General features: G+C 42.8%; 1 protein-coding gene across 2 annotated transcripts in view; it reads left to right on the forward strand.

Moving 5' to 3' along the window:
- Positions 1-27,927, forward strand: part of LOC143295301 (uncharacterized) — a 207,414-nt gene that overhangs the window by 173,655 nt on the left and 5,832 nt on the right. For both annotated transcript variants that reach the window (XM_076606926.1, XM_076606925.1), the window contains 15 exons: positions 1,698-1,901; positions 3,230-3,295; positions 3,884-3,992; positions 4,412-5,110; positions 7,606-7,702; positions 11,537-11,701; positions 16,022-16,154; positions 18,503-18,606; positions 19,909-20,011; positions 20,515-20,671; positions 21,575-21,650; positions 22,784-22,850; positions 24,633-24,718; positions 25,927-26,053; positions 27,860-27,901. In XM_076606926.1, the coding sequence (XP_076463041.1) occupies positions 1,698-1,901; positions 3,230-3,295; positions 3,884-3,992; positions 4,412-5,110; positions 7,606-7,702; positions 11,537-11,701; positions 16,022-16,154; positions 18,503-18,606; positions 19,909-20,011; positions 20,515-20,671; positions 21,575-21,650; positions 22,784-22,850; positions 24,633-24,718; positions 25,927-26,053; positions 27,860-27,901 (2,235 nt within the window). The remainder of the gene's footprint in view (positions 1-1,697; positions 1,902-3,229; positions 3,296-3,883; positions 3,993-4,411; positions 5,111-7,605; positions 7,703-11,536; positions 11,702-16,021; positions 16,155-18,502; positions 18,607-19,908; positions 20,012-20,514; positions 20,672-21,574; positions 21,651-22,783; positions 22,851-24,632; positions 24,719-25,926; positions 26,054-27,859; positions 27,902-27,927) is intronic.

The raw sequence follows: 27,927 nt of genomic DNA on the forward strand, positions 1-27,927 counted from the left end.
CCGTCTAGGTTTTGTTTCCGTGTTTTCATTACACCGTCCACCTACACCATCCCCCTTCTCCTAATTCTTATACACACACCCCCTCCCCACTCTCTTTTGGAGGTTACTGCTTTTTGGGGGGGGCATGGGGGGTAGGGGGTGTTCGCCTCTTATTGTCTTAAATTACCCGTGTGATGACCGTGTGGGTGCAGTCGATCTACTCCAGACTATAACTATGAATATCATTCAGTGACAAAATACCCCCCTCTTTGAAGTGCGGCGGGGCACTAGCATTCCTTGCCTGTGCATAAACATGAGTACTTGTTCGCTGAATGCGTAACTAGTGTGAGGTTACTGTTATGAGGGCGCCTGTGGAGCAAAAAAAACAAAAAACAAAAAACAACAACAACAACAACAACAACAAAAACCACACCAAAAAACAAACAAAAACAAAAACAAAAACAACAAACAAAAACAAAACAACAACAAAAAAACCCAAAAAAACCCCCAAACAAACAAATATTTGAAAAGTCAGAAATAAACAGAAGGTGTACGGAGAAAAGAAACAAAGAGAAAGAATAAACCAGAAAGAAAGAAAAAAAAAAAGAGAGAGAAAAAGAATGAAATAGAAGGGGGGGATGGGGGTGGGGGTGGGGTGGGGGTAGACAGCCACAGAAAGAAAGGAAAGAAATAACGAAAGACAAGATGACTGGAAAGAACTGGATTTTTCCTATTTTTATGCCAAATTTGGTGTCAACTGACAAAGTAGTTGCAGAGAAAATGTCAATGTTAAAGTTTACCACGGACACACACACACACACACACACACACACACACACAGAGAGAGAGACAACCGAACACCGGGTTAAAACATAGACTCACTTTGTTTACACAAGTGAGTCAAAAAGAAAGATCTGAAACAAAGAAAGAAAGGAAAGAAAAAGAAATGGAAAAGATGAATATAAGAGCAACAGAGGAAAGGAAGGGATGAAGAAAGGTAAGAAAGAAAAGAAAAGAAAAAGATCGCAACGAAGATGAGAGCACAGTAAAAGGCAATTAAGAAAAAAAAACCCACAAAAAACAAAAACAAAAACAAAAACAAAAAAAACGAAAGAAATAAAGATACCGAATTATCTGATAAGGCAGATTGCATAAAATGAATTCCTCTCTCTCTCTCTCTCTCTCTGTGTCCCTGTGAGTTGCCAAAAAAAGCGCGAATAATGCAAAACAAGTTATGTATCATTAAACTAATAAATAGATAAATAAATGTTATCAATAAATGATAAATAAGTGAATGAATAAAACTGAGTAATCCAACGAGAAATATTTTCCTAGTGGCATGCTTTTTTCTTATCTTTTTTTTTGTGTGATAGTTTTGCTGGTTTCTTTGTGTGTTCGTCGCTCGTGAGTCTTGTGTGAGCGTGCGCGCGCGCGCGTGTGTGTGTGTGCATGAAGGATTGAACTCATACTGGTGACTTTAGATGGATAATTAACATGTTGGTTTTTTACATTATTTTGAACGAAGAAGGTATGGGATGGTTGTGTTGTGAGTTTGGGGGGGGGCAACTGGATAGATGAAGGAGGATTGAATCAAAGATGAAAGATGAACATTGCAAATGGACAGAAGTGCGATCAAAGAAAATGCGTGTGTTCTTGCGTAGGCTCGTGCTTGTGTGTGCGCTTGGCGTGTACTAACGTGTGGTTTTGACGTGTTGCAGACCGAACTGTTGCGACTCGGCTACCAAGGGCAGTCACTGGCAGACATCTACGCAGAGTTGCTGTCCTTGCTCAGACTGGTCTCGGCAGACGACATTATTGCCGGAGACGTCAGCCTGGCATCCAGAATGATTTTCAATGGCATGGCGTCGGCTGTGGACATTCCTGAGATTCTCGTTCAGTCTGAAACAAAGATACAACCGGAGGTATTGCCTTTTTTTTCCACACTCCGATTGAAGCGTACTGTATAGTTGGTTTTTTTTTTCTGAATTATATTTCTCAAGTGTTCTGTGTCCATTTTGAAATGATTAAAAAAAAAAAAAGAAAAAAAAAGAAGAAGAAGAAGAAGAAGGAGAGAGAAGAGAGAGAGAGAGAGAAGCTAAGTTTTGTTCTTAAGCTGGGTATTAGTGTGACATACAGAAAACTGAATTCATATCAAAATTAAGTACAATTACCCTCAAAATAGAGTGCAAAGCCACAGAAAAGTTGTCATAACATCTATTAAAGGCAATTCAGCTTCACCTATCCATACATGAAAATTGTCTTTATAATAGGTCCTGTAAGAGGAAATTACTGGCTATCACGTTTTAGAATCATACATAATTTGGATAACATTTAACAGAGCAAGCAGGATTTTTTTTCTTTTTACTTTCGCTATCAGAATGCCTACCATCACACCATCTCTCTCCCTCTCTCTCTCTCTCTCCCTCTCCCTCTCTCTCTCTCCCTCTCTCTCTCTCTCCACCTCCCTCTCTCTCCCCCGCTCTCTCTCTTGTCTGTCCATCCGTCCGTCCGTCAGTCTGTCTGTCCGCCTCTCTCTCTCTCTCTCGCTCGCTCGCTGCTCTGAGTCTGATGAACTGAGTTTGATTTGGATTAAAAGAAAATAAATAGATAAAATGACAGACGCTGCCACTAACTCTGTCACTTGGTGCTGCAGTGCTTTTGAATAAGATAATCCTATTTCCCCCTGGATATATATCTGCTTGACTTTGTTTTATTCACTTCGTCTAGACAGCTCAGGTCATATAGCTCCTTTATACTTATAGATGTTTTGGATTTGTGCATAACAAACTTCGAGTCCAAAACCAGTGGCTTCAACTGTTTATTGTTGTTTTTGTTGTTGCTCTTTTTTTTCGTCAGCTATTTTCATACTGCGTGGCAAGTAATGCATTGTGCGTTCACCACACATCTGTCTGCCTATTGATCTGTCATTCTGTCTATCAGTATGTCAATCTATCCTATCTATCGACATGGTCAATATATATATATATATATATATATATATATATATATATATATATATATATATATACATTCTTTTACCACACATCTATCTGTCTATTAATCTATCATTCTATTTGTTGCTCAATATGTCAATCTATCCTATCTATCGACATGGTTATTACATATGTATATATTTAACATGTTTTTAATGTTTATATTATTGTACCACTATTACTTCTTTGCTTTGTTACGCGAATGAACGATCAGAAATATTTGTTTGAATTCCTAGTTGTTTTTTCTTATTCCTCAGGTACTGTTGCAGTTGTTGAGTCTGCTGATGAAACTGTCAACAAAGGCCACACTTGAGGAGAGAAGGGTAAGTGTATCCACACGAAACAAGTCACTGCAACTGCAGTTTTCATGAGGTGGCAACAGAAGGTTTTATTTGTTAAATTGAGATGAGAAATGTGTGCTTTTTTATAGGAGGAAAAACAGTCATATAAAATCTGTCAGTTCCATTCAGCACATTTTGCTTATGGACCAGCTGAGAACATTAGTCATCGCGAAACAAAAACACGTTTGAAAATCTTAAAAAATAACAACAAATACCAGCAAAACAAAAACAAACTCTTGAACTAAATGATGTTAAAATAAATCCCACTTATTAGTCGTAACCACAACTAGCAAGATAAATTTAATCTCAATTTTAAGGCGATTAACATGAAAATTAAATCAAGCGGAAAATCGTAACAATGCTTACAGGAATGAAACCAAAGACTCTGTGTGTGTGTGTGTGTGTGTGTGTGTGTGTGTGTGTACACGCGCGCGAGCATGTCCTTGTGTGTACATGCGTGTTTGTGTGACCTGTGTGTGTGTGTGTGTGTGTGTGTGTGTGTGTGTGTGTGTGTGTGTGACCTGTGTGTGCGTGCGTGTGTGGCCTCTGTGTGTGTGATGCACCCTTCAGGAGCAGAAGATCTTGGCCCGAAGCCTGCTGACCATGGAAATGATCTCGGAGCTGATGGAGTCTGCTATGCCTCACCTGAACAACGGCTCTTTCCGTGATCCCTTTCTGGGTGAGTCAGCTTGTGGGCCAGTGCAGATAACCCTGATGATGATGTTGTTGTTGTTGTGGTTGTAATTCACGTTGTTGTTGATGATGATTGTGGCAATGGCGATGATGGTTATGAGTGTGTAGTGGAACTGGTAGAAGGAGTAGTAGTAGTAGTGGTATTAGCAATCGTGGTATAGTAGTATTAGTTGTTGTAGCAGCGGCAGCTGCAGCAGCGTTAGTAGTAGCAGTGATAGTGGTGGTGATGGCGGTTGATAAAATTAATGTTATATCTATCCATACTGGACAAAAGAAATCTCATTATAATTAGTACTGATGACAGTCAAATTACGCATGCGTGTGATGTAGTGATAGTGGTGATGATGATGGTGTGTTGATGACGGTGAATATAAGGACACTTATTTTTTAATTTTTTTTGTACAGTGGCTGAAATAAAGGAGTACACACACTTTGTCCGGAAAGCCAAGGCAGCGCACCGTGAGGGCAACCCAGCGTCGCCACTCCCTGATCCCCTGTCCAGCACTAACAAGACGGACACCCTTACCAGTAACTCAAACCACGAAGATGAAGCAGACAAAGGAGACAAAGAAGATACCTCCGTTCCCCGAGGGAGCTCTGAGAACGAGGCCCACAGCCAGACCAACAATACGCGAATGGCACAAAAAAAGATTGAAACCACCGCCACCACCACCACCATCACCCAGGACGGCACTGGTGGTTCCCAATCTGATTCTTCGGAGGATCCCAGCTCTCTCCGCCCCACGAGAAAAAGCGAAAGAGAACCGTCAAGAAGAAACAAACGCGAAGTTTCCGCTGCAGGCGACAATGCGCTTTCCTCAAGAGACAACTCGACCGAGACTGCAACGGAGAACGTACGTGGTGGTGTGTCTATAAATCAGAATGGAGCGACACGCAGCGAGCCTTCTTCTCCAACAGCTAATGGACCAGACAAAGAAAAGGGCTTCACGACGGAAAGCCAGCGATTCATTTCCATTGAGAGCAAATTGAATTCTACGGTGAAAAACGACATCGACGGTGCAAGCTCCCCGCAGGCGCACCTCAAGAATGTGAAGGGTCATTCGGAAGAGGGTGGAAAGCATTCCTCCGAAAAGTCTTTGACAGGTGAAATTATTTTGTTCGTTGTTCAGTTAACGTGCTCGGTTTTGTTGTTGTTGTTGTTGTTGCTGCTCGTTTGATGTAGCCATAAATTTCAACGAGTTATCTGTGACTTGTTCTTTTCTTGTGCTTTCTTTGTTGCATTAATTAAGTTTGGAAAGAGAAGGAGTTCCTTTTTGTTTCATGACATAGTTTGTATCTACTAAGCCACAGAAGCGCTGTATAAAAGAACCCACAGCGACAAGTGTTTGTCCCTGACAACGTTTTGTTAGGGAAACTGCAGCACGTACAGACCGGGTGATGAGAAAAATCAAAATGACACCGTATTCTGTCAACTCGCTCTTCGGGGAGGAGGGCAAAGGGAGAGGGTAGGGTAGAAGGAAGAGGGGAATGGGGGTGGCAGCCCTACGTTCGTTCACACAAGAGAAATCCACTGTGGAAAGAACACTATACATACAATAAGATTTTTAATGGAATTTTTGTTGTTGTTGGTATGACATAACAGATAATACAATGATACAGCCAGACATTGAACGGGTATCGTATTACATTGTTTGCCTTCTCCCTGTTTGCTTCCCCGTTTATCGACAAAACACAACATCCTAACGATAATGTGTTGAAAATCTACAGGCTTTCCGCCTGTCCCCTCCTCCCACACCATGTTCCCATTTTATGTGTTCATGAAAACAACGACAGTAATATTTTCAAGGTCCATGTTTGGTTCCTGGTTTGGTGAAAAAACGCTACACCCGAACGAAATGCGTTGAAAATCTGTGGGCTTTCCCCCTAGCCCCGCCCCCCCCCCCCCTCTCTCTCTCTCTCTCTCTCTCACACACACACACACACACACACACACACACTACTTCCCCACCCCCTAACTCTGTGTTGATAAGTTGATAAAAACAAAGAAAATAATGTAGTGTGAACTTTAAAATGAACGACAGCACTCGTACAGGAACTGTCAGAACGAACCAGGCTCTGAACTTCGGCCTTACATACACACATTTGTCTTGAACACCTTTGTTCATGATGATGATGATGGTGATGGTGATGATGATGTTGATGATTATCATTATGCCATCATTGTCTGACTCGAGCGAATTTTCCCCATTTGAGCTAAAAACCATTTTTCAGTCAGATATTATTTTCAAACAAGAGTTTTTTGTTTTCTGATGGTGTACTTTAGATATTGTCCCTTTTCCCTTCAAACTGTTGATTGTTGTCGTTTTTGGTGACGCAGTAGCCGTCGGTGTTTTATTGTATAAAGCTGAATGAATGTAGTTTATAGTTTATCAGTGATATAGAAAAAAGGTGGTTGAAAGGAAGAAAGAAAGAAAAGGCTGATAAGGAAGTTACAAGCCGTACGGGGGAAGAAGTATTGCCACGGAAAAGATTGATAGTGCTTTGGAATGTAGGGATCTGTTCGATTCGCCTTTCCTCTCCTCCACACGGCCCTGACCCCCGTGTTCTCACCTCATGCACCACTTCCATTACCCACTCCTGCTGCTTCCATTACCCACTCCTACTGCTTCCATTCAACCATATGAGGGAAAAGAAGATGCAGGTACAGAAAGAAAAAAAAGCATGACTGAATCTTTGATTTAACGTGTGTTCTCTATTAGGTGATGTTGCACCATTAAAAAAAAAAAGAGGGAGAGGATAGATAAAAGTTAAATGAAAAGGGGAATTATAATACAATCACTCGCAATTTTTTTATGTGAAGAAAGGAAAATATGTTAACATGAAAAAAAATGAATACATGAATAGATAAATAAATAAGTAAACAAATGAATGAATAAAATATGATATAATATTAAGTTATATTGCATAACCACCTGAACTGTTCTTTACATAATGCACCATATGTCAGAAATATTCATTGAGGTATTGCATATAAAACCATGAACAGAAGATTTGTCTGCAATGCCTGAAACATGTTTGTTGTTGATTTGTTTTATTATACTGGACACTATGAAAATATGATGCGAAGGTCAATGAAATATTAGGTGAAAATACAGACGACTACATTAAAGCTGATTCGGCATTCAAGCATAACATTAACACCTTTATTATAATATGTGTGTGCATGTGTGTGTGTGTGTGTGTGTGTGTGTGTGAGAGAGAGAGAGAGAGAGAGAGAGAGAGAGAGCGTGCACATACATAAAAGTGTCCATGTGTTGAATGAGCACTCTGCGAGACTTCAGAACGTGCTTGTCTGCCCCTATGCTGGTTACATGGTATCTGTGTGCACGAACATATCCTCACCAGGAGCCAGTTGCATTGCTCAGACGGAAAAGCCGAGTATGGTCGTAACCCGCTACTAACTGTGTGTAGTATGGAACTGACCAATGGCGTAGTTCGGTCAACGTAGGCATTTAGTCACGTGTAACTGTCAAAAAGTTAGTACCAAGCAGTAGCAACTGGCACCAGGTTCTCCATGCTTACACATGCATTTTTTTAAATTATGTTTTTCTTCTCTCACTCTCTCTCTCTCTCTTTAGATTTAGAGGACTACATTCCGGCAGGGACATTCTCGGTGCTTGAGGTGGTGCACGATGACTCCACGAAACTGATAGGCTTTCCTCAGCGAAACGACAGGTTGGTTGGTTAAAACAAAAAAAAACAAAAATAGGATGGTGGTTGTGATGATGGTTATAGCGTGATGAGAGGAGGAGGAGGATAGTGCAGATGATGATGATGATGATGATAAAATGATGCTTATGCATCTACTACTATTGCTACTGCTGCTGCTGCTGCTCATGCGTAGTATGCATTTAGTGAGCGACCCCCAGTGGAACGCGCCAAACGCTAAAGAGCGCGCCAGCATTGCACACGTAACAAGTTACTACAATCACAATAGATAGATATGCAGCATGTCATGCTTCATTGATGTAGGAAGCAGGTGCATGTAGTATATATAGCACACACAGCCAAACGGTGGTAGACGCGACATAGAAGCGATTGCTATATTTTCTTGATGTCTTTTTGCATGTATTTTACGTGCGTGTATTGAACTAAATCGTTTGTTTTTTTTTAATTTTTTTTTTACTCATGACAACGCTGCGTCACAGTATTTTTATTTGTATTTTCTTTTTATCTAACAGACCTCTCTGTGCGAAATTCGGGCTGCTCTCCCCAGGGCGAGCGCGTCGCTACACTACAGCGCCACCTTTTTTTTTTTTTTTTCCTGCGTTTAGTTTTATTTGTTTTTCCTGTCGAAGTGGATTTTTCTACAGAATTTTGCCAGGAACAACCCTTTTGTTGCCGTGGGTTCTTTTACCTGTGCTAAATGCCTGCTGCACACGGGATCTCGGTTTATCGTCTCATCCGAATGACTAGCGTCCAGACCACCACTCAAGGTCTTGTGGAGGGGGAGAAAATATCGGCGGCTGAGCCGTGATTCGAACCAGCGCGTTCAGATTCTCTCGCTTCCTAGGCGGACACGTTACCTCGAGGCCATCACTTCAGTCTCACGTGCAAAAAAAAAAAAGAAAAAAAGGATAGATCGATTCTTACGTTTCCTGCGAATGGTGGTTGATATGCTGTAGTAGTATTTGTTGTGGTAGCAGCCGAGGCAGTATTGTTCATTGTGTGTGTGTGTGTGTGTGTGTGTGTGTGTGTGTGTGTGTGTGTGTGTGTGTGCGTGCGTGCGTGCGTGTTTGAGAGATGGGAGGGTGAGATGGGATGTGTGTGTGTGTGTGTGTGTGTGTGTGTGTGTGTGTGTGTGTGTTGTGAATGATTTATACTGTTTTATATAGTATTTAATGTATTTATTCTATCGAGTTTGTATCACGAACATTTTTTTCCAATTCCTGTACACGAAAGTATCCATGTATTTCTAAGATCATTACTGTGCCAAGAGCTTTACGGTAAGCGCTGTATAAGTATTATCATTATTCTTTTTGTTAATAGTAGTTGTTGAAGCATCAAACACTTGCAATAGCAGTAGCAGCTCCACTGATGGTGATTAGAAATGGTCAGTAGTGGTGATGCCACTGCTAATTCGACTTCTTTCATTATAGTACGAAAATTGCCGCTTGGAGTGCGATTTCTGCCACAACAAGTGCTGTGCTGCTATCGTTGATATTGACGTTATTGCTACTGCTGCTGCTGCTTTTTGTGTGACGAAAATGTGTTCTTTTTATGCAACGTTTAGCTCTCGTTACAGATTTTATACTTAAGTTATAAGGTAGACCTCGGAACTGCTTTCTTAATAAGTGGCTGAACAGTACAATTGAAAGTTCCCGTCCCGAGAACAATCCATGGTGTCTTGGAATCTCAGACTAGAATCTGTCTGGGAAGAGACTGAAGCACTAATGTTTGTGGCAAGTCACTCAAGACCGTGACATGCAGGCGCTGTGGTGTATCCGTTTTTGAGTTGGGCCTTTTTTTTGCGCGCGCACGCACACACTCTTGCACACACACACACACACGCACACACACACACACACACACACACACACACACACAGACACACAAACACACACACACGCACACGCACACACACACACACACACACACACACACACACACACACACACACACCGCTGGCAGCAATTCTGATGTTGAGCTCATTCGCTTGCTGTCATCTTGGAATGCTGTTTCCCTCCCTCTTTTGTCTCCGACTCGCTCTCTTTTTGTTCTTTATCTCTCTCTCTCTCTCTCTCTCTCTCTCTCTCTCTCTCTCTCTCTGTGTGTGTGTGTGTGTGTGTGTGTGTGTGTGTGTTATATTTTGAAGTCTGTGGTTTCTGACTCTATGTCTGTCTAGCCGAAAACGTGTGTTTGATGAGCTCCATCGCAGGCGAATCAGTTATCTGGCCGTCTCCCACCGAGAGGTAGATAATTTGTGCTCTGGGAGGAAGACGGGGGCCACGCAGTCGAGTGCCACCCACTTTATCGACGCAGTCTATTTGTTCTCAGTATTTGCCTGCTCGCCTTCATGTCTGTCTCTTGTGTTTGTGCATCTCTGTTTCTGTCTGACTTTGATTTCGTTGTATAGCCACCTGTCTCGAAATGCCCTCTGTAGTAGTAGTTGCAGCAGCAGCAACAGCGGCAGCAGTAATAGTAGTAGAAACAGCAGCAATCGTAGTAGTATTTGTGCAGTAGCAGCAGCAGTGATAGTAGTCGAAGTAGCAGCAGCAGTAGTAGTAGAAGTAGCAGCAGCAGCAACAGCAGTAGCAGCAGCAGCAGTTATAGCAGTCGAAGCAGCAGCAGCAGTAGCAGCAGCAGCAGAAGAAGAAGCAGCAGCAGCAACAGTTGTAGTAGTAGTAGTAGTAGTAGAAACAGCAGCAGTAGTTGTAGTAGAAGTAGTAGAAACAGCAGCAGCAGCAGCAGCACCAGTAGTTGCAGTAGTAGTAGTAGAAACAGCAGTAGCAGCAGCAGCAGCAGTAGTAGTAGTAGTAGTAGTAGTAGAAACAGCAGCAGCAACAGCAGTTCTAGTCGCGCCAACCTGAGGATGAAGTTAGCTCAGTAATGACAACAGCAACAGGAAAAATCAGCAGTTACTCCCTGCAGCAGCAGCAGCAGCAGTAAGATAACAGCAGCATTAGTTGTAGTTGTACCAACAGCGGCAGCAGCGTAGCAGTATCTGTAGCAGAAGTGATGGTAGGGGTTGATAAAAAAAAAAAAAGCAGCAGCAGCAGCAACTCCTAGCAAAAGAGAAGAGAGAGAGAGAGAGAGAGAGAGAGAGAGAGAGAGAGAGAGAGACGTAAAAGCAAAAGTAGCCGTGTGGCAGTGATAGATATCTGCAGTCGCCTGTTTTGCCATTTCTCTTCTCCGGTTTCAGCAGAACAGTAGCTCAGTTCCTGACAACGCGAGGCGTCGTTTGTAATCGTAAATAAAAGGATGCACATGGTGGTGGTTGATGGGTTCCTTTTGTTCTTTTATTTATTCATTTATTTACTTATTTATTATTTATTTATTCATGTTTATTGCTATATAAATTGTTCTTTGTAGTAGAGGCAACACACACACACACACACATGCAAGCAAGCACACACACATGCATACATGCACGCATACACGCACGCACTCACTCACATAAATACATACGCACACGCGTGCAAATACACATATATTTTTGCGTGCTTCGCGTGCGCGCGCACAAACACACACACACACGCACGCGCGCGCGCGCGCGCGCGCACACACACACACACACACACACACACATCCTTCATCGTCGGTCTTCACCAGCTTAAACGACCAAACATCATTTATTCAATGTTTGCATAATTATTCTCTGCAGCATATTCATGACCAAAAGTGAAGACTCCGCCAGTCATTAATGGGTAAAAAAAAATGTTCATTCTCATCCTCTAATCTCTCTCGCCCCCCCCCCTACCCCCCCTACCCCCCCTACCCTCTCCCCATACGCACAACACCCCCCCGTTCCCCCATCTAACCATTTCCCTTCTTTCTGCCCTATCACAGCCAGTTCGGCAACTGGATTCCTCTGACTCATATGCGCTCGGTCCTTCCCATCGGGGGCCTGTGGATGAGCGAGCGGTACCTGAGCACGCTGACGTTCCAACACGACCTGCCCGGCTCCCTGTATGAGCGGAACGAGACGGCCTGTTTCGCCCTCGTCAGCTACAGGTGAGAGATCGTCAGGGTGTGTTTGTATTTGTGTTTGCGCGCGTGTGAAGGGAAGATGGTGCGGGTGCGTGTATGTGCGTGCATGCGTGTGTGTGTGTGTGTGTGTGTGTGTGTGTGTGTGTGCGTGCATGCGTGTGGGGAGGGCGGGGGGGGGGGGGGGAGACAGCTACAGTCTGATAGTCCGACGCGTCATAAGTCCGACGTGTCAATAGTTCGAGGTTCATTTGTCCGACGTGTCGATAGTCCGATGTGGCTATGGTCTGACGTAGCAACTGTCCGAAAGGCCGCTGCACTGAAACATTTAGTATGACGTAGCAATGGTCCAACGTGGCGATGGTCTGACGTAGCAATACAGAATGTTTCAGTGGAAATTGTATTCCACACAAGTTTGCCTCCCACTGCTCCTTCCTTCCCCTTCCTTCTTCCATTATTCCCAAGGGGAATCTGGTGATTGATGAATTCAATGTATCTGAGAGCCTAGAACCATAAAAATGAAAATAAAGGGGACAAAGTCTTTCCATTTGGGAAGACTTTTCTTTACCAGCTATCGGGAAGAAGATGCTGTCTACATTCATGCAAGAGACATTGTGAGTCATGAGGAATTGGCGATTTACGATTAAATAATTCTTGACTGGAAGGAGATGGTCTTATTTGCTTTGTTTTCCGCTTGTTTGTTGTTGCTTTGTTGTTGCTTTGTCAGTGGAGATGAATGAACCAGCGGGTTTCAGACTGGGTGGTGGCTACCACTTAACGCAATGATAATTTTTTTACATGTGCTATTGTTTACATCTGAAGATTGTCAGAGATTTTGGGGGGAGAAATAATTTACATGTGAAGAGACCCAATTACGAAATGGGAGTGTTGAACGAGAAAGAGTGATGGGAGAGAGAGGGGGAAGGGTGTTGACGGAATACGGCGAAAGCTTCGTATCACAGGAGTTGAATGGTGGTGGAGAAGGCAGGATGGACACGGGGAATGAGGGGTTTGGTACAGGGGGGAGGAGTACGAGAGAGTACAGGGCAGGGAGGGGGAAGAGCGAATATGAGAATTGACACACAGCGCATCACAGTGAAGTATCTGTATCAGTATCAGTAGCTCAAGGAGGCGTCACTGCGTTCGGACAAATCCATATCCGCTCCACCACATCTGCCAAGCAGATGCCTGACCAGCAGCGTAACCCAACTCAGATGCTTGCAGGAGGTCACAGGGCAGTGATGCGCGAGCAAAGGCGCGTCATACCAGTGACATGCATGGATAAAGCACGGGGCACATGAGAACGTTCAGAATCATACATGCAGGCAGTGTGGGTAAGAAATTGGGGGTGGGGGTTTAGGTGAGGGTAATTGCTGCACGTGATTCGCCCACCAAGTAGCTCGAAATTTGAACAGTGGTTTGAAGTTGTGTGTAAATCGCAGTTCGATTCGTTCCTGCTAAAGAAGTCAGTGGTAAAAAAAAAGTGTTCTGATGGATGACATGAACCACTGAAATCAAATCAAAGAGAAATGGGCGTTGAAAGTTAGTCCTTGAAAGATGAAGTTTTCGTTTGAGCCTCTCTGTCTGTTTCGCTGTCTCGTAACTTCTTGGTGGGCGCTTGTGTCCAGAATGTAAATCACGGAAGGTTTTCTGGGTTTAAAACGTTTTGTCAGCGTTTCATAGAATTGTGCGAAAAACTGGCAGTCTTTCTGGTGAAGGCCTGTCTCGTGTTGTTTTCTCTTATAACTAAAAGATGAGTTAATCATTTTGTCTGTCTCATGAATGTCGAAAGTTTAGTTAGTCATATTTATTTCGTTAGCTTGTTTCATTGGTGGGTTTGTTCTTATCAGGGATGAAAATCGAGTTCCCATCGTTAGTATAGTTTCGCTGTGGTGCAAAACCAGGGGGTTCAAGGTAGCAGTGTTTAAAAAGTGGTTACTTGTTAACGCACTGAAAATGAAATAAGCATAATTCGTTAAATAATTCAGTTGCAGTCGCATTGTCTCCGCCCCCACCCCCTCCTCTGTCTCATCTTTGTCTGACTCTCTCTTTCTGCCTCACTCTATATTACGTCATGAAAACACTGTTTTGTTGCTAGGCTAGTTTTTCATTTGAACTTATGTTATATCGAGTTTTTTTATGTATGTTGTATTATGTGAAATGTTTTTGTTTTTCTTTGTTTTTTTATTTTTTATTGCTGTCTGTTCATATACCCATTCATTAGGGGCCTTGGCCTATATGAATAAATCATCTTGAATCTTGAATCTTGCCTTACTCTATCTTTGTGGCTGCCTTCACCTCTACACTCCATCTCGCTCTCTACGATCGGCTTCGGATCCACTCTATTTACGCACACCCAAATTTAAACACTCCACTGTTGGACGCCGTTCTTTCTGTCTCTGGACCTTGCATTTGGAATGAACTTCCGACAGGCGCCATAGCCGAATGGTTAAAGCGTTGGACTTTCGATCTGAGGGTCCCGGGTTCTAATCACGGTGACGGCGTCTAGTGGGTAAAGGGTGGAAATTTTTACGATCTCCCAGGTCAACATATGTGCAGACCTGCCAGTGCCTGAACCCCCTTCGTGTGTATACGCAAGCATAAGATCAAATACGCACGTTAAAGATCCTGTAATCCATGTCAGCGTTCGGTGGGTTATGGAAACAAGAACATACCCAGCATGCACACCCCCGAAAGCGGAGTATGGCTGCCTAAATGGCGGGGTAAAAACGGTCATACACGTAAAAAGCCCACTCGCGTATATACGAGTGAACGTGGGAGTTGAAGCCCACGAACGCAGAAGAAGAAGAAGAAGAAGAAGAAGAATGAACTTCCTCTTTCGCTTCGTCAGGTCTCCGCACTCAGCTTTGTCAAGTCTGGCCTTAAAACCCACCTCTTCACAAGATAGCCCCCATCCCCTGCCTCTTCCTTGTCTTCAGTTTCTTCAGTTTTAGAGTTATGCATTCGTGTGAATGACTGGTGTGAAAGCGCTTAGATTTGTCTCTGCACAAGTTTCAGCTCTATATAAATACTATAACAATAATAATTATTATTATTATTACTGTTTGTCTGACTCTGTGTAGTTGTACGCATGCCTTTTTGTTCGACTCTTTCTTTCACCTTCCTCTTTGGTAATAGGTGGGTTTTTTTCCAATGCATTTACAGACTACACGCATTCCCCTCTTCATGTAAGCCCCAGGGCAGGAGGGAAGAAAATGTAAATCGCATCTCGTAACCTTCACTAAATAGTTTAGATTCGACTTCGTTTCGTTTTGTTTCTTCCCTCCCACATCTCCATCTTCATGTTGATACACATAGCTTAATGTATGAAATCATCATCGCATAGTGATAACGTTATGACATTGTTTTTGTTGACTCAAACACACTTTGGAGGTACTTTCTTTCCTCCCTTCCTCCTCTCCCATCCAGATAATTATTTTGTACGTTCACGTGCAGAAACCTTACAGCATAGCGATGTGTCGCTGGTGAATTCAGCACAGTGAAGTTTGTACCTCCCTTCCTCCATCCTCCGTCCATCCCCACCCCTAGTTAAGTGATAACTTTTTTTTTTATGATAGTCAGTTATGTCCGACTATCACCATCAGAACAGCAGAGGAGGCAACTGCTGTTCCGACTATTGGGGCTAGAATTTGATTATAGTGGAGAGTGTCCTGCCCAAGTTACACCCCTACTATCTTGGCCAAGAGGCTTTTAGGACAGTCACCGTTGGGATGGTTCCCAAAGGCCTACCAACAAACAGGGCTGCAGCACTAACAGCCAGTGTAGTTTTGCCTCTTAGTTTGAGAGTCATAGTCCTTCACAAAAGACCAAGCTGTAAATGATTTCCCATTGACTGGAGAAACCATCGATAATACAGCTCTCACTTTGCTGTTGGCCCAAATGTAAACTTATGTCAATCTGTGATATAAGCCGGGTGTTAAATGATAACTAGTTTGTAACTTAATCTACGGAAATCTTAAACGCAAGTGTTCCAGGTGAACTAAGCACAATCAACAGGTTAGTTAACTCTACTGCCTCCTCCTTTCCCTCCCAAATGATAACTATTTTATACTTCAACAACGATCGAAACCTTTACAGCACAACTTTCTGTTTCTGATGAATCAGGCACTTTCTAAGGGTGCCTCTCTACCTCCCATCTAAAATGAAAAGTACACTTTGTACTTTGACTTTCGGAAACCTCACAGTTCAACCTTAAGTTTCTAGTGAATCAGGCATTCTTGGAGGGTGCCTTTTTCCCCACCCATCCATGATAAGTACAAACTATGTACTTTGACGTTTCGGAAACCTTACAGTGCATCGCTTCTGTCTCGTTTCTTGGCGACGCAGGCACACTCTGGAGCAGCACTGGAGCGGATCGACTTGCCAGCTGATAGGATCTGGCACCAACGTCACCACCTGCCTGTGCCCGTTACCTGCCCACGTGGCTGTCTTCATCCGGGCCAGTCGGTTCAAGGAACAGGTGAGAATTGGAGTGTTGGTGGTGGTGATGGTGATGGAAGGGGTGGTGGGGGTGGTGGGGGAGTGCAAGGGAGAAGACGGGGATGGGATGGGGGATTAGGATGTGAAAGAGGTGTGTGTGTGTGTGTGTGTGTGTGCAATGCAGTACCGTACCGTACCGTACAATGTTGTCATACAATACCTGCGTCGAGCCCAGCTGACTGTATTGCCATTTGTCGTAAAACAACGTTGTGGTCGATGTACCGGTAAGCTTGGCGGGAGATCGCGGACTGATAATAAATATTGCTGCGGTCTGGTGCGGCACCAGATGGTCGGAGAAATATTCGTTTCATTAAAAAACACACACAAAAAACAACAACAGCATTTTCCCCAACGCCATCAGTCCTTATCAGGCAGGGCGACAGTCGCTGTGTGTGAGCGAGGCGTGACGGCGGTGTGTGTGTATATAGTTCTGCAGCCATCGGCCTCACTTGTCCTTGACAGCCATGTGTCTGGGCAATAATTATCTACAAATTTCCCTCTCGAGGCTGAATGAGTTGTGTGGACATTGCCGAATGCTGTTTATTATTGTCATCACAAATCAAATCATTCAAATGAAAAAAAAAGAAAAATACAACACCAACAACAAAAAAAGAAAAATATATTTTCATATATTTGCAACTGAAATGCCCCCCCCCCCCTCCACCCCACCCCCCCCACAAACACGCACACGCTAAGGCAAAAAAAAAAAAAGTATTTCAATCAATGTATTCAAATAAGAAGATCCAGCAAATAAACCCGTATATAAAACACACACACACACACACACACACACACGCACGCACGCACGAACGCGCGCACACACACACACATACATGCATGTATGCATGCGTGTACGTACGCTCGCACACGCACACAACATAATCACGCCAATGAATACAGTAAATCAAAATTCAGATACATGAAATCCATTCATAAAAAAAATAATAAAACGAATCACACACGTACACACACGGTAACGCTTGCCGTGCACCCGACCCCCCTCTCCGCTCTCCCTACTGTACCCGCCACCACCAACCAACACCTAGATGCACAGACCCGGTGAATGCAGACATCTGAATAAAGTGTTAACTTTCATGTTTGAATGTTGTGCTTTGCACTGCACTGCATTGCATTGTATTGTGTTGTATTATGTTGTACTGATTGTATTCTATTGTGCATTCTTTTGTCATAGCAGTTTTCTGTGTTTGTTTGACATGCTGTATGTGCTCTCCCCGGGGAGAGCACGTTGCAAAACTACGGAGCCACCTATGTTGTTTTTTGTTTGTTTGTTTGGTGTGTTTTTTTCTTCTGGTGTGTTTCTCTTGTCAAAATGGATTTCTCTGCCAGGGACAAGCCCTTTATTTGTTTTTACGTGCGCTTCGTGAACTATGTTGTGCACGGGACGTCGGTTCATCGTCTGAGTTGAAGGTCGACGAAGGCCGTGTTTTCAGCTCCCAGCTGCGTGGTCTGTTCCAGCTGGGGAGAGCGAATAATCAAGACTCAGCAGGGATGAGGGGAAGGGGGTGTATGGAGGGGAGGGCGGCCGGAGGAGGGGTGGGGGGGGGGGGCAGTATTTTGTTGTTGTTCCCCCACAGTCGTTAGCCGAGATTTTGAGATAAAACCCGGGTAAAATCTGAGCGTAGCTCCGATAAAAGTGCATCTTGGCACATTCTTTAAAAAGTACAGAGAGGGAGGGAATTGGAAAGAGAGAGAGAGGGGGGGGGGAGGGGACTGAGAGAGAGAGAGAGAGAGAGAGAGAGAGCTTTCGCGTGATGAAGGAGTGCAAAGTTGCCAAAACCGTCCAACAGTGCACATCACCGTGGAATACAAGTTCCTGTTGCTTTGGTGTGAAGTGACTTTTTTTTTTCTCTCTCTCCTAAAATTCTTATTCCATTCTTCCCTTTCCTTTTCTTTATTTTTCTTCCTTTCTTTGTCCTCCTTTTACTTTTTTAAATGTACTTTTTAACACTGAAGGTTTGCACAAGGGAAGATGTCTTCTTGCGTTCAGTAAAATATCGTGGTTTAACGTAAAAACTTGTTAAGATTCTTGATTTAAAATTGAAAAATATTACAACTACTAACTGCCTAACAGAAAAACGATGTGTGTGTGTGTGTGTGTGTGTGTGTGTGTGTGTGTTGATAGTTCCTTTGCAACGCGGAAAATGTTGAGAGAAAAACAACACATTCATGCATCATAGTAACGCACACAGCGAACAAGTTATATCGATCGTATTAATTTAGAATTTATTCTTGTACGTTATTTATTTTGCGCGCGCGCGTGTGTGTGTGTGTGTGTGTGTGTGTTCGTGTGTGTGTACGTGCGTGCAGAGTGAAGAGAGAAAGTCTGTGGGTTCTGCCGTTCTGCTGATGGGCTGTCTGATGGCGCTGTGTGCCGTGTCTGCCACTTTCCTCTGTTATCTGCTGACATACAGGTATGGAGCCTCTTTGTGTGTGTGTGTGTGTGTGTGTGTGTTGTGGGGTAACCGCTGTGTGTTGTGTTGTGTGTGGGGTGTGGTGTGTTGCGTGCCGCGTGTGTGTGTGTGTGTGTCGTATGCTTGCATGCGTGTGTTCTTGCGTGCGTGTGTTGTGTGTTATGTGGGTTCGGATGTGTGTGTGTGTGTGTGTGTGTGTGGTTAGAGAGTGTTGAGGCGCACACGTGTGTGTGAGTATTGGTATGTGTGCATACGCACTTAATTATTGTTTTGTTTTTTTTCGTGGGCTAAAAAATATATTGGTTATAAATGGTCAGAAGTCTTGAAATGTCAGAACTGAATTCTTACCATAAATGTTGAAGTACCGCAACGGTACAAAATGGTGCGATAAGAGTGGGTTTTTTTTTTCTTTATCAAATGATGCAACCGAAGATATTGTAATAGATGTTACATCAAGCAGACTTCTGAACTGAAACGCGACTCTCATTTATTTATTGATTTGTTTGTTTATTATTATTAATGACTTCTCACTTGCCACATAATCTGACCTGACAAAAAACGGCAACTTTTACTGTTGGCAACTTAACTGAACACTTAACTCATACACACACACATGCAACATCTGTTTCCATATTCGAGGTTGTATTTTTTTCCCTTTCAGATCCAATGAAGATGCTTTATTTATATTCTTTCTTCTCAAGTATAGGCGTTCGCGTGATAAGTGCTTTTCTTGTTGTGGCTTTTTTTCTCCCTTGTTTTTATGAAAGGGTATGTTTTTTTCCAAATTCCACAACCTCCACCCCTTACCCCATTAAATGCTCAAAACTGGGATCAAAAGACCTGTTCATGTTGACATGACATAGCGTGACATTACATGACGTGGCCTCAAACTTTACGAAACGTTTCATAACATAAAATTAATTAGCATACGGTGGGAAATGACGTGATGGGACATTACATGACGCGATGGGACATTACATGACGCAACAAGACATTTTGACATGACATGGTGGAACGTGACTTTACACGACGTAATAGAACACAGCTTGACATGTCAAAATGTAACAGTGATGTGATGACGTAATAATTATATGACTTGATGTGATGTGAGTTGATGTGATATTGCATTGGTCTTTGATAACGATCTCTCTCTCTCTCATCTCATTATTGTTATTATTATTATTGTTATTATTATTATTTTGTCTTTATTTTATTGTTTTTGTTGTTGTTTTTATTTTATATATATATATATATATTTTTTTTTTTTTTTTTTTTTTTTTTTTTTTTTTTTTTTGGTTCCAGGTGTGTGACTTCGGTGTTTCACGTGATTCGCCTCAACACCCTCCTCGCTCTTCTCGCACTCCTCGCCCTCTGTGTCACGTGCCTGCAAGGGCGCCACCTGGCGGTAAGCTAGTTTTCTTGTCTTGTTTATTTTTCTTACAATTCCGAGGAACGGGGAAAGAAACAAACACACAAAAGAGAGATGAATGAAGGAATGAATCAAGATAAATAATTATTCTGAACTGAACTTTCTGAATGATATTAAATGACTATTGCTGACAGCCCCAATTCGTGACATTGTAAGAAAACGCAATTTGAGAATTTAATCTTCAGATCTTGAGGAAAAAAATGTCACATAGATGATTCCATTCAGAAACGCTGCATGCAACATGTAAGGCCCCACACTGTAAGACATGCATGTACACGCATACACAGACACAGACATACTCAGCTCGTTCACACACACACACACACACACACACACACACACACACGTAGACACACACACAATCAAACAGGGGAGAGAGAGGGGGATAAGGGTTTGTGTGAATGAATGGACACACAGACCCGTTGATACAACAATCACAAGATACGATGTTCGATGTCCTGTCCCGTGGGGGTACACAGATCCTGTGCCTGACGAGCCGCCTGCTGCTGCACCTGACGCTGCTGGGGCTCTTCTCCTTCCTGTTCGTGGACGCCATCCACATGTACATCGTGGTGCATTCCCTCAGCCCCCGTGTCCTCTCCGAGCGGTGCTGCAAGTTCCTGGCCATCGGATGGGGTCAGTACATGCACAGTATGCTATTGTTTTGTTCAGTGTTGTTGTTGTTTTCAGTACATTTTGTTTTAAAGACCCCACCCCCCACCCTTCCTCCTTACCCCCACCAAAATGACGGGGCGCCACAGCCGAGTGGTTCATTAAAGCGTTGGGACTTTTCAGTCTTGAGGGTCCCGGGTTCGAATCCCAATCACGGCGCATTTGTGGGTAATTATTTTCCTGATCCACCAAGGTCACCAGATGTGCAGACCTCATAGTGCCAGAACCTACTTACTGTATGTACACATACAGAAGATCAAATGCGCGCGTTAAAGATCGTGTAATCCATGCCAGCAGTTGGTGGTTATGTGTATATTTTGCAATAAGCCTTTCTTTTTAATGTTACGGTCAAAGAAATGACCAATTTTTACTTTTTTTTCCCCAGATATGGTGAATTCACAGCCTTAAGGAGCTCAGTGCTTAAGATACTGTCAAGATGTAAACGGTGTTGTTCTGCAAGTTTTGTTGTTGTCGTGTCAGGTCGTTTTTTTGTTTTGTTTTTGTTTTTTGTGTGTGTTTTTTTTTCTCCTCCTTTTCCTTCTTCTTCAGATATCGTGAATTGACAGTCTTAAGGAGCTTAATGCTTAATGCCATGAACGGTGTTGTTCTACAAGGTGTTTTTCTTTGAGATATGGTGAATTCTCAGCCTTAAGGAGCTTAATGCTTAAGATACTGTCATGAATGGTGTTGTTTTACGATTACATCAGACGTGACAGTGTTTTATGTTTGAGTATTTAACGTGGTTCAAGTTTGGCTGGGCAGTCCTGATACGGCCCTGTGTGGTCGGCTGGGCTGTTAGCAAGCAACAATATCCAGTGTCACTTTTAATTCATCTCTTTCTTGACCAAAATGTCAAACGGTGTGCAGGAATCCCTGTGTTGTCAGTCGGCAGCACCGCCATGACATCTTCGCGTTACGGACACAACGACAAATGCTACGTGTGGTGAGCAGTGGCACTCGTTTCTTTCTTTCCTGTTAGGTCCTGTTATGTCATTTCGATAAAGTCAGCAGTAGTAACAGACAATAGGTGGTTGTTTTTTAGGTGTGTTTTTTTTTTTGACACATACATACTCGTGTGCATGATAACACTGGCATATAAATTATATATAATGTGATACTTCTTAGGGAGGAAGGTGGCAGAATGATTAAGACTCATGTCTTCCAGCACAACGACCATTAGGGTATATATATATATATATATATATATATATATATATATATATATATATATATATATATATATATATATATATATATATAATGATACTTCTTAGGGAGGAAGGTGGCAGAATGATTAAGACTCATGTCTTCCAGCACAACGACCATTAGGGTATATATATATATATATCTATATATCTCTATATATCTATATATATATAATGATACTTCCTAGGGAGGAAGGTGGCAGAATGATTAAGACTCTTGTATATCAGCACAGTGACCCTTGGGGTCTGGATTCGAATCCCGGTCTCGCCCTTTGTCCTACGTTTGACCGGAAAATCAAACGGAGCGTCTAGTCATTCGGTTGAGACAATAATCCGAGGTTCCGGTTGTAGCATGCACTTCGCGCACTGAAGAACTAATGGCAACTTCAGGGATATTCTCTGACAAAGTTATGCGGAAGAAATCCGTTCTGATTAGTACAGAAATATATATGCATGCACTCAAGGCCAGACTAGCACGTCGGTTTGTATGCTGCTGATCAGGCATCAGAGGAAGCGTTGCGTATATGGATTGTCCAAACGCAGTGACGCTTCACAGAGAAACAGAAAGTAATTGTTATACAATATTTTATTATGCGCAACCAGGTATTGATAATGATGCATGGTTTTTAATTTTTACAATATTTGTTATTATAAGAAGTACGGCTTTAAAATATTTTTGTTTTGTTTTTTCAACTTAACGTTGGTGACTTTATTCTTTTCTAATTTCATTAGCTAGATGTTTTAATTGTTGTAAAAACAAAACTACAATAGTAATTTGTAATACACACACACACACACACACACACACACACACAAGGCTTATGAAACTTTTCACCGGGTTCCAAACCCATGTCTGGATATTTTGGTACAGGTGTTGGGTGGAACCATCCACGTGGCAGTTCTATCCGTTCCTGGTCCCCATGCTTGTGCTCGTCTTGGTGAGTGTAATCAGTTGTGGGCGCTACTTTGCCTTGTTTTTAAAGAAAGGATTCGTGTGGGTAGGGGGTGGGGGTGGGGGGTAGGTATGTGTGCGATATTTCGGTTCTTTAGAGCCAGTCGCCCGCAAGAATGGAAGTTAACCCACTCAGTACGGCCAGTCCTCTCTTCTCCTCTACACAGACCCCTCGGATGTCCAGTGGGTGTCTGAATGACCCAACCTTTAGCTTCCGTCGTCAGATTTGTGGTATTCTTTGTCAACATTCACCTCTTCAGTATAAGAGCCTTCCTCTTGCAATATTTTGATGATGGTAACTGGGGTGAAATGCTGTTAACGTCGTCTCTTTCGCCGTTCGTATGGAGAGAGTTAAAGACGCTCGGTGGCGTGAAGAATGATGAACCTTTCAGACCCTCAGTGTCATGAAGATTGAAACTAGGACACACAGTGCTGTGAAGTATCTTCAGCTCATCGAACCTTACGCTTGAGCTCCGCTCGTGGGTCGAAATTCGTTTCATTCAAACGGTTTCCACGTTCCTACGTAAATATGCATAAAACGTAAGCAAAGGGAACAGATTTCCACAGTATTTTTGGATGTATCTACGCGTGTTCATTTGGAGAGAAGAAAAAATTCGCGGACGATTTCACTTGGATTGAATAAAAAAACAAACAAAAAACCGTGTGTTTTTTTCTGCATCAGTATGTCAGAGAAACCAGTCAAAGTTGTAAAAATTAATATATAGAATGAAATGAAGTAATGGTTGAGTTCCGTTGCTCATTCCTCCATGTATTTTTGTCTGCTTTCTTCAGTTCACGTTTATTTTATTTGTTATTGTTTGTCATAAAGATTACTGTGTTATTCAAAGTCTTTCATTAAGAATGAAAGATGTGTTCCATTTGGATTCCTTATAACCCTTCGTTCATTTCCAATGAAATATTCCAGAACACAATCGGCCGTGGTTGTGTCATTGTAAAGTCGAAAGCGGTCATCAGCGAGTGTAAGGGGGACTACTACTGTTAGTGCGGGGACATTTTCAGCGTGTTGATAAGCTCCCTTATGATCAGTGCTCTGTCCGTTGCCATTTACCAAAGAAAAAGACGCCGGTGATTTCGTTTATCTGTATTTTGTGGCTACGTGTGTGCTCTTAACTTTTTATTAAGTTCTGATTGTGCGTGGATTTGCACTGCTTCGAAATAATGAGATCTTGAGGAGGTGCAGCAAATATTGCTGCAGCTTGCAGCAGCACTAACAAAATAACTCAATATGATTGTGTTTTTATGTCAGAACAGCTCATCGCAAGATAATACCACACTGCATCAAAAACGGTGCGGTGTAGTATTACACCACACTACACCGAACTCTCACAAAAAAACTATACGAAAAAATGTGAAATCAAAGTATATATATATATATTTATTACTGTACTATGTGTGTGATGGTGATGTTGAAACTAATTCTGAATTCTTGTTCACACCGTTTTCAATCATCCGAGTTCCTTGAATATTTACACACACACACACACACACAGGTAGTCACACAAATAGACTTACACACATGAGGTAGACAGACAGACAGACAGAGAAAGAATCCAAATAGTTTATTTCTTCGTTAGACCTTAGCCCCTCATGAATCAAGGGTATCTGCATATGCGGTAAAAAAAAAAAAAGAACAACCATGGGTGAAAGGCGATTTATCACCACTAGTACTACTGACTAGCACTACTACGGTTATCCGTAGGCGACTCCTTACTATTGCTGCTACAAACTCACTTACTTCAATGTGCAGGCTTGCGTACTGATCTCGGCCCAGTGTGTGCGGTCTGTGTACAGCTGGACAGACGAGTGGAGATACAGAGCCAGGAAAAAACAGCTGTGAGTAGTGAGGCGCACTCTACTTTCCTGTTGTGTTGTTTCACTGTCTGTGTCTGACGGGCGCTGCAACCGACCGGCTGGATTTGTATTGTTTTTATACATGATCGTGTTACTTTTGTCACAACCAGATTTCTCTGGTGTGAAATTCGGGCTGCGCTCCCTGTAGAGAGGGTGTCGCCGCCACAGTGCAGCGCGACCCATACTTTGTATTTCTTGTCTGCACGTTTGTTTTACTGTCGTATTCTACAGCATTTTGTCAGATAACCACTCTTTTGTTGCCTCGAGTTCATTTACGTGCGCTATGTGCATGTTGCACACGGGATCTCCTTTTATCGTCTCATCCGAAAGACAAGCAGCAACCAGTCTGCCACTCGAGGTCTAGTGCAAGGGGGGTGAGGAAGGTGGGGATAAAAATTCCGGTCTGCAAATGGGATTCAAACTCTTGGACACTCAGTGCCTAGTCGGTCGCATCACCATTAGGCCACCAATCCACGTTTCAATCTGAGGTGTTCGAGCTCGATCCCAGTATCGGGATCTGGTGGATTTTTCCCTCCAGATTTCCCAGTTTACCATCTTTCGCAGTCCACATTGTGTGCTAATCCTTTAAGTGAGAATTAGAAAATGGTTTAATATGCAAAAGAGCAAATACTTTCTCAGCACATGGTAAGCTGTCAAGTCCTGACCAGTGTCTTTCGTCTCATGTTCCTCCCTTTACTTATTTTTAAATAGATGTACAGCGTATACAGATCAGTCCGTACACTACCTCCTTGAAACTGAAACGGAACTACGTACTTCTAGGAGAGATCACCGATCTTTTCTGTACACCTAACACTTTTTTTCCTGGGTCACTACCATCCGTAAATCGCACTGCCCCATTTCACCGTCAGAGGGGAGATTGACTTTCGTGTGTCTATGTATTCCAGGGTTTGTTTTCTTTATTGTTTGTGATTAAAATCACAAAGAAAGGTTGCTCTCTTTTCAGTAACGATCTAATCAAAATATTTGGAGTTGGTATCTTGTATAAACATACATATATTCAGAGACCACTTTCGATTCTGTAGAATACCAAACATTATTTGGCGCTGGAGAATGTTTTTGATACAGCTTTTTTTTTCACAAACATTGTATCGGTTTGATTTTGTTTCTCCCCATTTTTTTTCATCTATGTAATCAAGTTAATTCCTTAATTTATTGTGGGCCCTTTTCAGAATAAGGACAATGAAGAACGGCGCCATCTTGGTCTCGTTGCTGGGGGTCACATGGTCCGGATGTAAAGTGGACAGCGCCCAGGGTTTTGGCGCGCAGGTGGCCTTCGTCTGCCTGCTCTTCATTCTGGTAAGACACGAGTGTGTGCATGTGCGTGGGGGCTGGCGCACGCGCGCGTGTGCGTGTGTGTGTAAGTGTGTGCGTGTGCTTGTGTCCCCGCCTGTACTCGGGTTTGCGTGTAGAGTTTTTATTTACAATGTACACGATTTTTCAGCGTTAGGACAGGAGAGTAGAGCTGAACTTAAACAACAGGAATGTTAACTGTGTCATTACCGAAACGAAGCGAATGGATATCACCTTTCAGAGAGTTTGGGGGGTCTTTTTTATTTATAATTTTTTGCTTGATCTTTTTTTTTATAATTTTTTGCTTTTATGAAGGTACTGTTGATGTTCTTTATGTAAAGAAAGGTGCCGAGGTAGAATCGGTTAGGCATTCGACTTATGATTCAGATAGCACCAGTGACCAGGGTTTGAGGCCCATTTCAGCATGGTGTGGTGTGGTGTCCTTGGGAAAGCATTCACTTGGTTTTCTTACAGCACACATGTTGGCTGGAGGCTACAGTCTGTTGGTGAGATTAGTATATTGGTGAGACTGGAGGCTGCACCACAGTCTGTTGGTGAGATTAGTATATTGGTGAGACTAGAGGCTGCACCACAGTCTGTTGGTGAGATTACTATATTGGTGAGACTAGAGGTTGCACCACAGTCTGTTGGTGAGATTAGTATATTGGTGAGACTAGAGGCTGCACCACAGTCCCTGTTGGTGAGATTAGAATATTGGTGAGACTAGAGGCTGCACCACAGTCTGTTGGTGAGATTAGTATATTGGTGAGACTAGAGGTTGCACCACAGTCTGTTGGTGAGATTAGTATATTGGTGAGACTAGAGGCTGCACCACAGTCCCTGTTGGTGAGATTAGAATATTGGTGAGACTAGAGGCTGCACCAGTCTGTTGGTGAGATTAGTATATTGGTGAGACTAGAGGCTGCACCACAGTCTGTTGGTGAGGCTACCGTCTTTTGGTGAGGCTAGAGGTTTAAGTCTGTTGGTGAGGTTGGAGACTATTGACGAGCCTGTGGTCTGTTGGTGATGCTAGAGGCTAGTCTGTTGGTGAGACTAGTCTGTTGGTGTGGCTGCAGTATGTTTGTGAGGCTAGAGGCTGTTGATGAGGCTGCAGTCTGTTGGTGAGACTAGAGTCAGTTGATGAGGCTAGAGGCTATAGTCTGTTGGTAAGGCTACTGTCTCTTTAGGCTTCAGTCTGTTAGGGGTGCAGTTTGTTTAAGCTCAGTTGGCTGGTGAGGTTATAGTCTGGTAGTGGGACTGCAATCTGCTGGTCAGGCTAGGGTACAGTCTGTCGGTGAGACTGTTACAGTCTGCCACTGAGGCAAGGGGCTTTCAGTCTTTTGATCTATAACCAACACACACTTGCAGACACATAATTAAAAAAAAAAAAATGATTGGTTTCAGACAATGGCGATACGTGCTCCCCGCAGCATGAATTCCACGCATGTTTTTATTTTCTGTTTGTCTGTGGTGTTTCTGGAGAAATAAACATGCTTCAGTGCAGTACAAGGTGATGAATCAACACAATGCAAAATTGGAGGCGTTGAATCTTGAATCGGTGGCGGGTTCTCCATTTGATGTTTGGGATGATTTTCAACACATATTTTGGCACGTAATGCTACTCTTTCGAGGGCTTGATGAAAACAAAAAAAACTTTATTTGCTTCAATTAATGCACCCATGCAGAAACCATCTCTCCATCTCCCCTCTCCAGACGCAGTCACCATACATTCATGCAATGAAATTTACGGATAACAGAGATCGACACGAACACCAAGCCTTATTTAAAACAAGACCTGATTTGTTCCAACAGGTGGTGGTGATATTTACGTCGTATTGCATCTACGACAAAAGGGTAAGTCTGGATCGTCTGTTGGGTTT

The sequence above is a fragment of the Babylonia areolata genome, chromosome 20, assembly GCF_041734735.1.
Source record: "Babylonia areolata isolate BAREFJ2019XMU chromosome 20, ASM4173473v1, whole genome shotgun sequence".
Classification (NCBI taxonomy): domain Eukaryota; kingdom Metazoa; phylum Mollusca; class Gastropoda; order Neogastropoda; family Buccinidae; genus Babylonia; species Babylonia areolata.